Raw genomic sequence first — 16,043 nt, forward strand, 5'->3', positions numbered from 1 at the left:
TGATGGATAAATAATGATGAAGAAGCATAATGACACCTTATGTTAGTTATAATAACAAACTGGAAAATCCTGCAGTGAAAAATAAGAGGCCCCTTTAGCAGTGGTCGTTATTAGTAAGGCAGTAAAACTGCTGCAATAAACAAAAACTCAAATCAAAGTCAGTAAAATTCATCCTCAAATAATGCCAGTAAACATTTTATGAAAGTCACATGAACACTGTGCAAAAATAACAAAAAAATGTGTCTTTATTTCAGTAAAATCCTAACATGTGATGCTCATGGTGGTGCTAGAGGACAAGTCAGGAATCACCAAAATCAGCGGGACTCATCCTCCGGGAATCGTGTATGTACACAGATCCACTGCAGCTCTGTAAACAAAATCCAAAAACCAAACCTAATCTCCCAAGTGGATGTGATTACATGAAACATGAAACTATGACTAAGTGAATGAGACCTATGCCAGCCTATGGGAGGAGAGTGAGGACATCAAAAGAGGGCAGAAGAAGAGCCAAAGGATGGTAGTTTTTCTTCTTGCGTTAGAGGAGGCTGTCCCTAAATTGTTGAGCACATAAGAGGCTCCCTGTGTGCGACCCTCTCAGCATTCAAGACCAGAGTGTGAGGGGATCCAACTATTGTAAGTTCCTCTGCGTATTGTCTACAGAGAGGGAGAGAGGAGAAGAGAAAAGAGAGCAGTGGCAGCAGCAGCAACAGTAGCAGCAGCCTTCCCTTCCCTTCACTGCAGCTTGAATTCATAGGTTTACTTTAAACTTATGAAAACATTTCTATCCACAGCTGCCTTTCGGCTCAGCAGAGCTCATCTTACCACTTCGACCCCACCATCTTATCTATCACCCTGCCCTCTTGCTGACTGCCCACCCGACTTGCTTCCAGGGGAACTTAACAGGATCACAAGAGGTTGCCGAGCTTTCATCAAGTGGTGGAGCGGTCAGAGGTAGCCAGAGTCATCATGGCCGTGTCCCAGGAGCGGAGTGTGTGTCTGGGGCTTTGGGTGCTCATTTTGCTTGGTGCAGGCTTGGAGGAAGTTGTGGAGGGATGCAGCTGCCACCCAGCACACCCACAACAGCTCTTTTGCAGTGCTGAGATTGGTAAGTTATTGAATGTAGAATAACCAAGGTTATATGTGTGAAAATAGGTGCATGCTTTATTTATTTATTTTAATCTGGACAATGTCCTTACATATTGACAATCCAACTAATTATTTGGATTACTGATCAGATTAATTACATGCTTTTAGGGGGAAAAATCAAACCACAGTGCAAAATTAGTTTTACAAGAACTAATCAATAGAGGTTCATGGCTAAGCTACTGTGGCCTTTTTGATTATTATGATTATTATTCATAGAAAACGTGAGTTATCTGAACATAATTTCATGGTTGATATTTATAGCAGTATTTCAATAAGTTGATTTGGATGCAGTTTTTCTCTTAACATGAACTTTTTCTTGTGTGCTATCTGTTTTAAGAAATTAGCACCTTCCTGTTGTCACTCACGTAAAAACAACCCCTAAAAAAAAAGAAAAAGTCCTGGCCTACTTTCTGTCCGTCCGTCTGTCTGTGTGCCTGTCTCTCTGTCCGACGCCCCCGTCATCCAGTTCTTTCTTGTCTAAGCACAAGCCAAAACCAACACTCTGCTCTGACTTTGAGTACTTGGCTCCAGAGTGTGGAAAGCTGGAGTATGTGCTTTGGTCAAAGGTTACACTCCAGCAGAGGAGAGAGGGAGAGAGAGAAGAGGAAATTGCTTTTATTTTAGTCATGTTTTCTAGTTGGTCTGCAAATCCCTTTAGGTTTAAAGGGTCAACTTCTCTACAGTGCTTTTAAAACAAAGGCCGGATTAAATGAAAGGCAATACCTGTATTCAAAATCTCCAGGTGAACAGCCAATTTAGATCTTGGTTATCTCAATACAAGGTTTTTAGGACAGCATTTTACATGTGACACATGCCATTGATGGCTGAGATTACATTTCTGCAAGTATGAATATTTGGCTCTTTGAGCTTTCTTCAAAGCCTGAAACTATAAAGGAAAACTAGTAGAGGACCTGAACTAACCAGAATAACATCTCAAGCTGGAATGTTCTGGTTTTCAGCTGCATGGCGCTGTGCCCTGTTTTTTAATCATTGGTTGTAGAGAGCAGGTTTCTAACTGCTAAGTTGTCACACATTTATTTGCTTGTCCAGGTATGCTTATTCAGTAAGACACAGAATGTAAACAGAAGATGGACATCAGCCACTGATTAGCGAAGTCACACTGAGACACCTTGAACCGAGCATTATTGCTGTTGCTATCTTTATATTTTGAAACTGGACTTGTTGAGCATGTTGCAGATCTGACAGAGCAACTGAAGGACACCAATTACTCACATAGTGGAGACTTGTCAGACATAATGTAGGCCTTTTTTAAAAAACAACAATAACAAAAGAAAACTCCTGTTGTAGTCAATTAGACATGAAACTATCCAGCAAAACCTTTGAAAAATAGTTCTAAGATGAAAACTGTGACAAAACCTCACCATCTGCAGGGTGTTTAGTTTGGACTCTGTAGAAAGGTGCAGTTTGTAGACAAGAATGTTTTTACCTTATCCTTTTACTGATTACAACAAAACTGAAACGAACAAAAATCTACTGAGAAAAAAGTACACAGTTTTAGATAAATATACAATTCAGTGAAAGATAATTTGATTGCTTTGGGGTTTTTTTGGTTGGTTTTTTTTGCATTGTTTTGTCATTTAAATGTTTTAGATAATCAAACAAATGTTAATACACACAAAGATAACCCTAATAATTACAAAATCTAGTTTTTACATGGTGATTTTGTTTATTGTGGGGAAAATTGCTATCCAAGCTATTAAAGTCTGGACTTAAATCAGATTGAGATGCGTTGGCATGACCTTTAACAGTGACGGCTGAATTAAATTAGTTCTGCAAGGAAGAGTGGGCCAAAATATTTCCACAGTGAAAGATTGCCATCATTGTCAGTTATCACAAACACTTGGCATGGCACAATCTTGCTATTAGGTTTAGGGGGGCAATTACTTTTTTCACACAGAGCCAGGTAGCTTAGAATAGCTTTCCCCCCTTGAAATGATAATTTAAAAACTGTATTTTGTATTTACTTGGGTTCACTTTGTCTATTGTTTAGACAATGATCTGATCCATTTAAGTGTGACAGTTAAAAAAAGGGGGAAAAAAAATCAGGAAAGGTAAAAGTACTTTTTCCCAGCACTGCACCTCATGAGGTGAGCTTAGCTTTGATCTGGACACTTATTTGACAAAAACATTGAGGCAGAGGTCAAGGGTCATTTTTCCATTGGCTTCTATATAAAAACAAGTTACTTTTGGCTGCTTATTCACAAGGGGTCACCGCAGTGTCATGTGGGGTTTTTTTTTTTTTTTTTTTTAAGGCTGATGCCCTTTTTGACTCAGTACCAAAGGGATTTTTGTCTCCTCCAGGATCAAACCAGGAATTTTTCTCTTAACTACACTGTGGAACCACCCAGGTAAAACTCCAACTGTCTCCCCCTGCTGGTAGTTACATCGATTTTTAACATACAGTGAATAATCTAAACATGGGTCAGAACAGAAACAAAACAAAATTGATCAATACAAATTCTAGATTTAGAGCAGTGAAAAAAGGATAAATGGCATATGTCCCCAAAGAGATCGTCCGCAGCTACATTTTAAAGTCATGTAATATTTAGTGGCATTGACAATAGGTGTATAATGTAAACAGTAAGTAAAAATAAACGATAAAAATGAGCCCAGATGAAACTCCAACTCAACACACACTTATTGTGTGAACTCTTACAAAGGTTGTATCACATGAAAAACCTTTTACATAAGTTGTGCATAAATTCAGAAGAATTACTAAAGATAATTGAAAATTCTTTTGAACTGTGGCAAGTTTTTAGTTCCAAAAGTATGTGCCTGTCTCTTAATGGATATGGATACTGGGCCTTTTTCAGATAGGATATAATTTTCTGGACCGATGCATAACAAAAAAGGAGACTCAAAATCGTTTCACTTGGTGGCACCTGAGGCCATCCTTGGTTGTTTTCTAAGAGTAGGCTGGTGGTGTCCTTTAGCTGACCTGACAGTGCTGTCAGAGTCGATGAGCTCTTTGAATAAAGCTCAACATCTGAGTAATATCCCATCTGGACAAACCTTGGATGGTTCCCTGGCCATGTTTGTGTATTTGACATTGTGTGCATGTGAGTGTCTGTTTGTTGGACAGAGGCCAAGCCATGCCAACTCAGCCTACTCCATCTCTCTCGCTCTCTCTCGTTCCCCAGTCTCTCCCCACTTCATTTCCATGTCTATAGGCTTGGTCTAATGGTCTGCATACTAACAATATCAGTGTGAAAGCCCACTGACAGTCCAGCTTTGTGAGCATGACAAGGGTGCCGATTCATCTTGGAGGGGGAAGTTACTTACTACAGATAGGTTCTCATGGTACAAGTTTGCAATATTTCTCTTTGGTTATGAAACTGTGGGGCAGATGCACAGCTACTTTCACTCAGCAGGCGTGCCTGTCCTTATTCCCGTTCATAACACAGCTGCAGTAACTGAAATTAGCTGGTAACCCAGCGTGTACACTTCAAAGACGGGGTGGGGGTGTGGGGGTAAACATTTCAGATAATCTAGGCCAAGACAACTGGAAGGTTTTGCAATTCACTTATTATTATAGATAATTTCTTAAGTACATGTCATGGAATGCACTTTCCAAAAACTGTTATGGCTTCTTGCAAATTCAATCTAGAATTTTTCTGTCTTACCCAACCAATAGTTCCTCAATTACAGATCAAAATCACCAACCTGGCTGGTTAGCTATAGATTCTATTTTGGCACTGACACACGACCAAAGCCAAGACTGCTAATTTTTTGATCTTTCCACAGAACATATCTATTCCGTGGTATACTGCTGACCATTAATACGGCACACAGAGTGACAGCTAATTTTCCAAAGTACTTTGTCTATCTTGAGACATGTTTCTTTGTGTGTGTGTGTGTGTGTTCCACCATGCACACACTTTACATCACAATAGAGCAGGACTGAGAGATCTTGAAAGATTCTTATGAAAATAAAATAAAATATATACACCGGCTCCTGTGCGGTAACCAGAATTTAAAAAAAAAAAATCCTTAATCCAAAATGATGTAGCGTCACATACCTAAGCTAAATTATTAACTAAATACATAAAATATTAACTAAATAATACTGTAATCTTGCATACAGATATTTGAGCTGAAATACAAAAATATCAGCTGCAAAATGTATTTTAGTATCAAAAGTAACAGGTCTCCTAATACCGTGAGCTCGGTTAAAATGTATCCTTTCAGAATGTTAAACACATCAAACTTGTTACATTAAACTTTCGTACAACCTATTATTTTACTAGTGCCACATTCAATGTGCTAACTGGATATTATGGAAAAAAAAGAACAACTTTGATCAAATATAATAGAGAGAAAGTGAAAAGATTCAGTAGTAGCTGTAGATGTAGTCGTCTACAGCTCAAGCTTTGACAGTGCCTACTTAAACAAATACAGCTAATTAATCAAACCGAACTCTGCTGACATTTTTTGAGGTTGCAGCTGCATGTGTGTATACACAGTAGGTGGGTTAATGGGCAGGTGTGTCTTTGTAGGGGTCAGACTGTAAGGTAAGGTACTACAGGGAACGTGGTCACTGTAAAGTTTTGGATAATGCCAAGATGATCAAGTTATCAACTACAGCAGCTATTCTCAAGAAAACTACTGCATGGCTGCAAGTCTAATGCTTTCAAATGTATTACCACACCGAATCTGAGCCTCCGGTTATGAATTATGCAGTGTAACAATGAAGAATATCAAATAGCATAGAGGCATCTACAGTCATGCTCCCTGACATTTTCTATAAGGTAATGTATGAAGGTTCCTTGATCAGCTCTTTTGCTGCAAGCAGCGTAACGATTAAAGCGTTATACGGGTTCGCACATATTTGTCTGCCTGCCCATCTTTCCACTTGTGTGTTTGATGAACAAAAAAAAAGTCTTTATTTCTCCTGAGCCAATTTCACAGAACATGCTGAGCTCCTCCTCCTCTTACCAGCACACAAAACCGTGGCACAGTTATGTGTCGAGCGAAAAGAAAAAACAAGCGAGGAGGTTTGCTTAGCTGTGTGCGAGAGTGAGGTTCACACTTTCACTCCCTCTCCCTAACACTGTTACTTTTCTCTCTCTTTCATGATTTCACAAAGGTTACTCAATTCACTTCTGGCTCCTTTCCCCCCTCTCTTTCACCATTGCACTACAAGGGACTGTACTCCTGCTTTTACAGAGAATAGATGTGGAAGATGAATTTACAGGGAATTCATTAAAGGATATTTTATATTATATCCTCATTATATAGGATATTATCCATCATGCAGAATATCTTCACAGAGAAAAAGCACAAATGCTTTTAGGACAAGAAATACCCAGTGTATTTGGTCAATATTATTCTGTCTGATAAAACAACACAACTCTTTACATATTCAAGGTTTGTCAGGTGTAGTGGGTATGCCTTTATCACTCATACATGCAGGGTAAGATTGTTATAGTTAATGAAAACTAAACTAAACTAAAACGAGAAGTGAAAAATAACAATTTAGTTACCGAAAATAAAATAAAAATACAGAGGAAATATCCTTAGTTTTATCATCTGTTAGTTTGGTAAAGATTTATTATTACAAGTTGCTTGATGAGGCATTGATGGACATGTTTATCGAGACTTTGCATGTGTATAAAACTGTGACCCAACTGCTTTCAAAAAGAAGTGTTTTTACTGTAATACCTGCACTGATTTTCCCTCTGATATGGCTATATATACGGCATTTAGCCACACAAGCTACATAGTTTGGTTTATGAAAGCCTTATTCGTGACCAGGGTTAAAATTCACCCTTTTGAAATGTTACAACGCCAAACTTGTTACAGCAAATTAAGTGGATTTTAGTGCTATTACAGAGCACATTTACCTTCAAACATGAAGGGAATTCCAAACAAAAAGTCCATCATACTGCGCTGCATGTTGAAAAAAACCCATTACAATGTGTTGAGGGTGAGAATTAGCTCATATAGATGCCTCATTCTGCTGGAGATTCATTAGTCACTGACAGGCCAGTTTTTAATGTAATGTGAAATGCAACCATAACATATTACAAACTTTAACACTGTGTTACTAATGTAAGCAGTAATCTAGTAATCTGAATGTGGTAGCACTTGTCGATTATGGTAAAAGAAAAGAAACACTCCATGCATGTTTTTAACTCACTTTCTTATAAGTAGCTGTCACATACATTTTTCTGTGATGCCACTGCTTTTCACTTTTGATTAAATTGAACCTCAGATGTATAATAATAAAGTCAGTTCTCTTGGACTGATTGCCTTACCAGTATGTTATCAGCCTGAAAAAGAAACATCTAACAGTGAAATTAATTTGTCAGTCATCATTACAGCCCATGCCTATGTCTAAAAATGTAGATTCAATGTGCTTGGTGGAAGAGAAAAATAGCTCAGTATACATAAAGCCTCTAATATTCGGGTCAGGTTGCTTAAAGCAATCAGTGTTATTAATGTTTTGATTATGATTAATATTCTCAGAGGTTGTAACATTAAAATGTGCTGTGTGTGTATGCACAGTGAAGTATATACTCATACTTCACATACAGTATGTGCTTGTGGAGAGGACTTGGTAGTTAATGGGAGTGATCAAGCAGAGAGCTACTTGTTATTCCATGTGGGTTTTGATTTCCCTCCCAGAGGAGAGGAGGACACATCCTGTATCACTACTGAGAGGAAATGCATCTATCTATCTATCTATCTATCTATCTATCTATCTATCTATCTATCTATCTATCTATCTATCTATCTATCTATCTATCTATCTGCACAGGTTTTTCATTGTTTCTTGTATGCAATGTTCTTATCTTATCTTGGATTTACTTGCAGGATCCTAATCCTTGTTTTTTTTTTCTGTGTTTCCCAAACAGTGATAAGAGCCAAGATATCTGGAGAGAAGATTGTGTCGCCTAGCAACAGCTCCTCACCTTACATGAAGATGATCCAATACGAAATAAAAATGATCAAGGTGAGAGCCCTGGTCATCCTTTTTAAACTGTGTGGTTTATGTGGAGCTACATATAGCCTGCCCCCTATAAAGTAAAATGTATCATGCATGTTAAATGTCTCAATGGCACACACATAACAGTATAACATCCACCGTTTGATTTCCCACCTTTGTTTGACATCAAACTCCCCTCTGTCTTTAAGTGCTTCCTGTCCCTGTGTTAACTGTCAAATAAAGGCAAAATGTCCAAATATTTTTAGAGCAATGAGAAAAAAAATCAAGCTGAAATGTTCCAAATGTCTATCTCCACATGACCTCATGGTGTTAATAATGACTACTGAACAGGATTAACATCTGCTCTTCATAAAAATGTCTGCTCATTATAAATATGCAACACTTTCATTTGCACATTTGGATTTTAAGCACTAGGATGTGCTCTGCTGCTGTAATTTGGAAACCTAGAGTTGTTCTTTTATTATTCCTCCTGCACGACACTGTTGCTGCACATACTGTACTGCATTAAATTTACATTATGCCAAGCCCATTCTTAAAAAGTACAAAACGTTTCTGCTCTTTTCCTCTCATCTGTATCTAGATGTTCAAAGGTTTTGACAAGGCTAAGGATATCCAGTATGTGTACACTCCAGTTTTCTCATCGCTGTGTGGAGTCAAGCTGGACTCCAACAATAAGGCAGGGTATCTGCTCTCAGGTACAGTATGCAATAAAACTTTTTATATTGTGCTTTGAAAGAAAAAACAAGTTGGTACATTGGTGCTGTGATCAGTAAAGAGAGAAATTTTCCTAAATGGCTTTTCTTTTGGGAGTGAAACCATTCATTTTCACTGAGACTGATTCCTGTCTGCCGGGGACAGCGCTAAACAAATTCATTAGACCACCACCCATGTAAGGTTTATTCCACAAGGTGAGACAATCATCAACCAAAACACTAGGTTAAAGCTGTATACCAATGAAGCTCTTAAAAATTTGGTTTATCATTAGGAGTATTAAGATTCTTATGGAGGCCTTTGGACACAGCAATAGTTATTTAATCTATTCTACTGAATGCAAGGCTAAATGCTGATGTCACCAAACAGGGAGCATGTGGAGTGATGGGAGGATTTCTATTGGCCAGTGTGATCTGGTAGAGTCTTGGGACAACTTATCAGTGTCGCAAAAGAAGAATCTCAACTATAGATACCAGATGGGCTGTGAATGCAGAGTGAGTAAGGACTGTCAATTCTCTATTCATACATATTTATCATTCTCACACTCATCTGTCTGTGTCAGAGACGTCTTCATGAGCTTAGACTAAAGAAACAGTGTAACAGCTGTTACAGCAGAAAGGCCACTCTTCTCATCTGTTCCTGCTGCTTTGCCTCTTTTCCGTCTCTCTATATTCAAAAAAAAATTGTTTGTTTTTATTTTGTCTAAAATGTGTGAACATTGTTTTCTCTTCCAACCTTTGCATAACTGTAATCCATAATACACGGGAGACCTACTTCACTAATAAATGATGAGATGAGAGATGAGATGACGAATCGATTATTCTTCTCTTCTTCTTAGATCAACACCTGTTACACAGTGCCGTGTGCATCTACAGGAGAAAACGAGTGCTTGTGGACTGACTGGCTGCTGGATAACAGCCTAAACGGCGAGCAGGCTCGGCAGTACGCTTGCATCCGCCGCTCTGACACAAGCTGTAGCTGGTACCGGGGTGGGCCTCCGTCTGAGAAAGACTTCTTTGACATGACTGACCCTTGACCTGTAATTCTGAGATTCATTTTACTCCATATGTTTCCCAATATGCCTCATGAAAAAAACAAAAAACAAAAAAACAAAACCTTGCTTTGGCTTATGTAGATCAGATTTGGGGTTGAAAACAGCAACTGATTTCATTAAAAAAAATTTGGGCGAATATTAATTCTGAGGGAGCATAATGTAACCGTGAGATTTGAGTGGTTGTTACAGTAAATCTTGGAAAATCTGTCCAAACTGCAGCACTCCAGTGAATCATCTTCTTTCTCTCACGCCAGATTAGACTCATCATTTAATTTAGACCGTTTTTTTACCTGAAGGCAAATGAATAAAATTATACAAGGCCTTACATTTGTTTATGCATGAAGTATGAAGCATAAAGGTGTTCATTTGCTGCAAAAATAAGACAAAGTTATATCAGGAAACAAAAATGGTAAATAAATAATAGAAGGAAGCTGTCGCAACCTTTTCTGAACCAATTCCAGACCCACTGCAGCAGCTTTCCTTTCCCCCCTTTTTCCTTCACACCTCCTGGGAGTGAATATCTTTAAATAGTATCTGCTAACTGTCAATACAAATAAAAGTACACAGTATATACAAATCTGTGTGGAAGGTTTAGGCACTAAAAAACTGAAAGTCTCTTTCAAAAGTCTACCATAAAAAATTATTTTTATTTTTGCATTTTTATGAATTGATCCATATCTGGTGTGGGCAATGTTTCTGCATGTAAATCCAAGGCAAAGGGTGCCTGTATGTTAGTGTACTTTTCAGTGGTAACCTCAGTACAGTTCTAAGCGTTTCTGAGTATTTTTCCAATGTTCTGCTGGATTTAGCCTGTCTCCATTGCTTTTGTCACCTAATGTAAACCCATTCAGACTCCATGATTCAGACTCCAAGGCTCTATGAGGACCATACCATCTGTTGCAGGACTCTTTGTTCTTCTAACGATTGTTCTTTGAGATGCTTCTTTATTTTGTTTCATGCTGCATACTGAATTTGGGCCCCATAAAAATGGTATTGTGTAATGCATAATAACTTAAAGTGCCTACAGGCAGCAAAGCACCACCGACATTCTCGAATTAATTATATTTTTACTAAATCTGATGCAGGAATTATATATACACCATGAGTCTCGTTCACCTTAATCACAGTTTTTCCCCCTCAAATTTACGAGACTGTAAATATTGTATTTTGTGACAATTAACATTTTAAATGCTAACAATATTTGTTCTTATAGCATATAGATTCTTCTCTTGTGTTTTTGTGTGTTTAGTTTCATTGGTTGTACTATTTCCTGTGCCAAAAAAATCTAATCCAGCGCTTTAACAACTGCACTGCCATCTGTAGAAGCCAAGCCTGCCCCCCTCTCCATAGAGGAAATGATTTAACAAGACAAGGCTCAATTCACTTAAAACAAAAGTAAAAAAGTAAAAGAGGAAGTGGATTCATCTCAAAATTGACAAAACCAGCAAAAAAGAGAAATAGCTGACAACCTTGAATGAACAATAATTAACAGTTAAAATTATTCAATATAATGACTCAGTAAGAAGTGTGAGTTGACCCCTGTCTTGTTCATGACTAAAGTCATACAGATTAAAATGCATTGTGAACATCAACGTCAAGAATGTCTCGACATCGTATTATGGTCACATTTAACAATAACTACTTACATTTAACCTGCACTACGCAGTCATTTGTACATTGGATTCTGTCAATTTGAACATAGTAAAATGATAGTAATGCATCCTAACTGTATGGCTTTAGTGAAGCATTAAGCAGTTTCATGTCTTGTTTTATACTGTAAGACCTGTTCGGGTTTGTATTTATGTGTTTCTGTCCGAATAGAGTCTTTTTTATTTCCATGTACCAAAAAAGATTGTATATAAAATGTCTCAGATGACTTGTGTGTCATGTGCTTTTTTTTTTAGAAATTCTCCTCAGCTACCAAACATCAAAGAAAATAAACCTTGCAGGACTTCAGCAAGAGCTCAGATAGATTAATCGCGACTTTTACTTAATGACACTTTTTAAAAAAGTAAATGTGTCTTAAATCCTACCTCTATATTATACCACATGATTGCTTTACTAAATCTGGTAAATAAAATGCAAGAGGGAAATAGGCACCATCTCCTTTCTTATACGTATAATAAAAACCCATGCATTTTCAACAGTTTTTATCCCATCTTTGTTTAAAAAACAAAAATACTTACCTTTCTCATATTGTTATTATGTTCTCATAAGCTGAGATGCATATATTTAGCAAGGATTTGTGCAATGGTGTTGTAGTGTTTCTGCTAAAAATACGTCAAAACTGAAAAAAACTTGACAGGCATCCCGAAACTTAATTGATGCGCTACACTGTTTTGTCCTTTCAGAGACTGTCGCTGTGCTGAAACAGGCAATTACTGTAAATTAGTAAATACAATATATTATATAATAATCTGCACATCACACTGCCACATGCCAGCTCCAGATCTCAGTGAGGTGTGAGTGTTCTGCAAATTGAAACACAACACAGTTTACAGTGTGCAGTAAGCAGAAAATAGCATTACCATGTCTCTGTAGTTGGGGTAGAAGGTCTGATCAATGAGCGGGAACTTATCTGAACCCAACCTCTTCTGATTGTTGATCAGCTGGGAAAACTAGAGGATAAGAAAAAAAGAGAGAAGCAGCAATATGGTGCATACGTAAGAAATATATGCAGATTAATCATATAGTAATAATGTTATAATGCTTGCACTCTGTTAGGTGTTTATTCTACATGAGTCTCCTAACTGACAACTTAAAAAAAAACTCGTACAATTACGATGTAGAGTGATTAAAATACTCTTTAGATAATTACAGCTGTAAATTTGTGTTGTTGAAATTGCTTACAGCCCAAGGTTTGTCACAGAGGTTGTAGATGGAGTCCAGAGAGTTGACTGAGGGGATGCCAGCATACTGAAGACCAATGATTAAGTTCCTAAAATCCTCGTTTTGGGCCATGCTGAAGGCATGCTGGCGCACCAACACAAAGTCAGGCCTGAATGACCTGGAATGCAAAAATAAAGGCAGGTGAATAAAGAATAAATGGATAGGTTTGGTTTCTAGGCGTTCTGTGCTTATATTCACGAGTTCTTGTGTGATCAAAGCCACAGAAAAGCGACATGAGGGTGTTACGTTTTTATTAAAATAAAACTGGAGGGCATAAGGTGCACTTTTGGATGGAAAATGACAAAGATTATGAAAAAGTAAGTAAACTCGCACAGCTACAAAACAAATAAGCTTAGGTTTATCCATGAACAAAAAATGAAGCGCGAAAATACAAATACAAACTTAGATCTCTCCTCAAAGAGTAGATTCTCATCTTTGAAGCACTCTTATGAGAGAATCTTTCTTTGAATAATACATGAAGGTAAAAGAAGTCTCATGTACTTAATTGAAATTAAATGTATCACATTATGTGTCAGTAAAATGACACAGCCCACTGATAAGCATTACCAGCAACTCAAAACATCACAGTTATCTTCTGTGTCCACACGGAGAGTGAGAAAGGTTTGTTTTGCTTTGTGTGGAGTCTCTACTTGGATGTTTCAAACAGTCAGTTTGGATGAAAACTTGTGGATCTGGAAGCCCTTTAAGAAAATTGAGCAAACTGTTTTCTACTGCAGAAACAGAATAGGAAAAAAAGGTCTCCATTTAAAAGCTCCACTGCAATAAACCTGACATCTTTGTTTTGCTGTCAGAAAAAAAAGTCCCAGCATTGATAAAGGGAAACATTACGTTTGAAACATTAAACACTATATTTGCCAATAAAAACATATTCAAAAGTAACCAATCAACAATGTAGTAACTCTAAATTATGACATATTTCTCTTATATTCCTCCCCTTCATAAAATTTTGGACAACCCAAATACTTTGCTACTTAAATTAGCTGCTAGAAAACAGTGCGTTTTACTACTTGTATATCTCACCTTGCTTTTTCTTGGTATAACATTGAAACCTCAAGTTATTTTATTGCCCCAAGCCGGAGGTAAAACTGGGGTGGGCAAGAAGCTGTTTGAGCCTTACACACATTCTGTCCTGCTGGGAAATCCCATCATGGCAGGTGAAAATGAAGGTGGTGAAAATACTACTGTCAGAGAGGTAGCTGTGCACAGTTAACATTGATGAGGACTGCAGTGCAGTAAAATCTAACTACTGAGAGGTAATGAGGGATTGTTATGCACAAGTGAAAAGAAATAAATGCTAAATTGCAGAGAGTAATATGTTCCCAGTGGGGCTTTTATTGATTTAAAGTCTTTTTTGTTGATTTTCTGTAATATTCTACATTTGAAACTGTGTAGGTCTCCATACAAAAAACACCCACAGCACTGAAGCTCAGAGAAGCAATTTATGACCAGAGGGTTAAGGTCAGAAACAATATTCAGTGCAGTTCAACTCACTGAATGGCTGACGCTGACAGGACATGACTCCTGTTATTTTTTCTTTTGTCCCTGCATGCACGTATGACAGCGAGGGAATGTGAGGAAAAGCAGAGAGAGAGGTGTGAGAAAGAATACAGTGAAGAAAGAGATGTAGAGAGGAGTGAAAGAAGACAGACAGAGAGTGAAAACTCTGCCGCAGTGTGACCACCACCAGCTCTTCATGCACTGAGAATACTAATCAGACACTCCAACAAACTAAAAGACTCTGGTGGAGAGGACAGAGCAATTAATGTGACTGTAACCTCTTCATTACTGGCAGTAAGGCTCATCAGTACTACCCTCATTCGATGTTGCCAAGAAAGTCACAGCCATCCAAACAAGCTTTCAGTATGAAATGAAACTAAAGCGATGGTTGTCACATGTATAAACGATGTATTCACATAGATGCAACAGGCACAATTTTCCCCACACATTAACTGGTTTTTGAAAACGAATATGCAGACGTTAGGCATACTCTGGCCATGCATGCACTGGGTTTTTGGAGCAAGCCAATCCCACTCAGGTAAAGTGGAGACAGAGCTTACATTTCTTATTATCTTTTTATTTTTTCTGTCTACAAACTCACCCGCTAGTAATTTATGCATAAATTCCAACTCACATACATCCTTGTAGTGTACTGCTTTGTATTGAGTCAGTCACTTTTACCACTATCCCTAATATTAGTACTGTTCGTATATCTTTATTTATAGATTGTTTTGTCACTGCCAGGATCATTGACCCAAGCCCTTTCAGGTTATCCTTAGTTTCTTTTGTTTGAGATTCCATAAGTGAACCACACCAACCCAAAGTTCATTTTCTGTGCTTTAGAAACTTCTTCCAGGATATTGTCTTGGCAGTTTGTCCAATAATTAAATAGAAGAGCAATTTTGTAAATGACGAAATTAAGGCGTGTGCCCATTTATTTGTGGCTAAATATGGGAGTGGAAATGAGGCTTAAACGACTGAGAACAATGACTGAGATTTATAAAAGAGGGCCTTTTAAATATAGCACTTTTTAGCCTTTTAGCACATTTATTTGTGACTCTAAATATAAATTATTTTAACTCAAAAAGATGATTATTTAGAAATAAATAGTAATTTCTTCAATAAAGCAGACAAAAGTCAGACAAAACACAAAACTAAAACATTTTTAATGGCCTCTTGAAGACTTCTCATCAAATAGCATGATTCGTTTAGCGGAGCCTTTTCCTGTTTAGCCTGAAATCCTATGTGTGTGGCTAAGCATATGGATGCTCTCCATGTACGCACCACAACAATTAGCAAAAGAGATTCAGTTTTTCCTGGATAAGCAGACCCAAAATGGTTCAGATCACAAACAATCAATGAGTAAATGCAACACTGTTGCATTTACTGAAATTGCTGTAATAGACTTAGCCACGTTAGCTGTTTTTCGGGGAGTTTCACATACTGATGTTATGAATACTGACTATGGCCAACGTGCATTAACATACATTAAAAAATAAGCAATTAAATCCAAATTTTGGTTTGTGTGTCTGAGTATGTGGAGGCTAGCTATGCATACATGCACTGAAGAGTTTGCCAAATGCTCTGTGAGTACTGCTAAAATACCACCCAAATGCAAAAAGTGCAAAGTGTTTCAACGTAAATAATGAGAAAACAAAACTTTTTGTTATTGCTTCATTTTTCATACATAACAATTAAAAACAAAACAAAAAAAAAACAAAACAGAAATTGTTCAGTAAAGACAGTATAGATGTA

At 37.5% G+C, this 16,043-nt stretch overlaps 2 protein-coding genes across 4 annotated transcripts in view; one reads left to right on the top strand and one right to left on the bottom strand.

Annotated features, from left to right (window-relative positions):
• The window catches only part of syn2b (synapsin IIb), an 81,747-nt gene that overhangs the window by 10,791 nt on the left and 54,913 nt on the right, over window positions 1–16,043 (bottom strand). For both annotated transcript variants that reach the window (XM_040052232.1, XM_040052231.1), the window contains exons 4-5: window positions 12,732–12,888; window positions 12,410–12,499 (exon numbers count right to left, since the gene is read on the bottom strand). In XM_040052232.1, the coding sequence (XP_039908166.1) occupies window positions 12,410–12,499; window positions 12,732–12,888 (247 nt within the window). The remainder of the gene's footprint in view (window positions 1–12,409; window positions 12,500–12,731; window positions 12,889–16,043) is intronic.
• LOC120746769 (metalloproteinase inhibitor 4-like) lies at window positions 16–11,757 on the top strand. Of its 2 annotated transcripts, XM_040052239.1 has the most exons (6): window positions 16–633; window positions 792–1,105; window positions 8,025–8,122; window positions 8,697–8,811; window positions 9,197–9,321; window positions 9,666–11,757. In XM_040052239.1, exons 2-6 carry the CDS (start codon window positions 967–969, stop codon window positions 9,861–9,863), a joined length of 675 nt encoding a protein of 224 aa, XP_039908173.1. In that variant the 5' UTR covers window positions 16–633; window positions 792–966; the 3' UTR covers window positions 9,864–11,757. The 2 variants fall into 2 exon arrangements, with proteins under 2 accessions (XP_039908173.1, XP_039908172.1); XM_040052238.1 differs by having other exon boundaries at window positions 16–1,105.

The sequence above is a fragment of the Simochromis diagramma genome, unplaced genomic scaffold (genome assembly GCF_900408965.1).
Source record: "Simochromis diagramma unplaced genomic scaffold, fSimDia1.1 OVJJ01000389.1, whole genome shotgun sequence".
NCBI classification, from domain to species: domain Eukaryota; kingdom Metazoa; phylum Chordata; class Actinopteri; order Cichliformes; family Cichlidae; genus Simochromis; species Simochromis diagramma.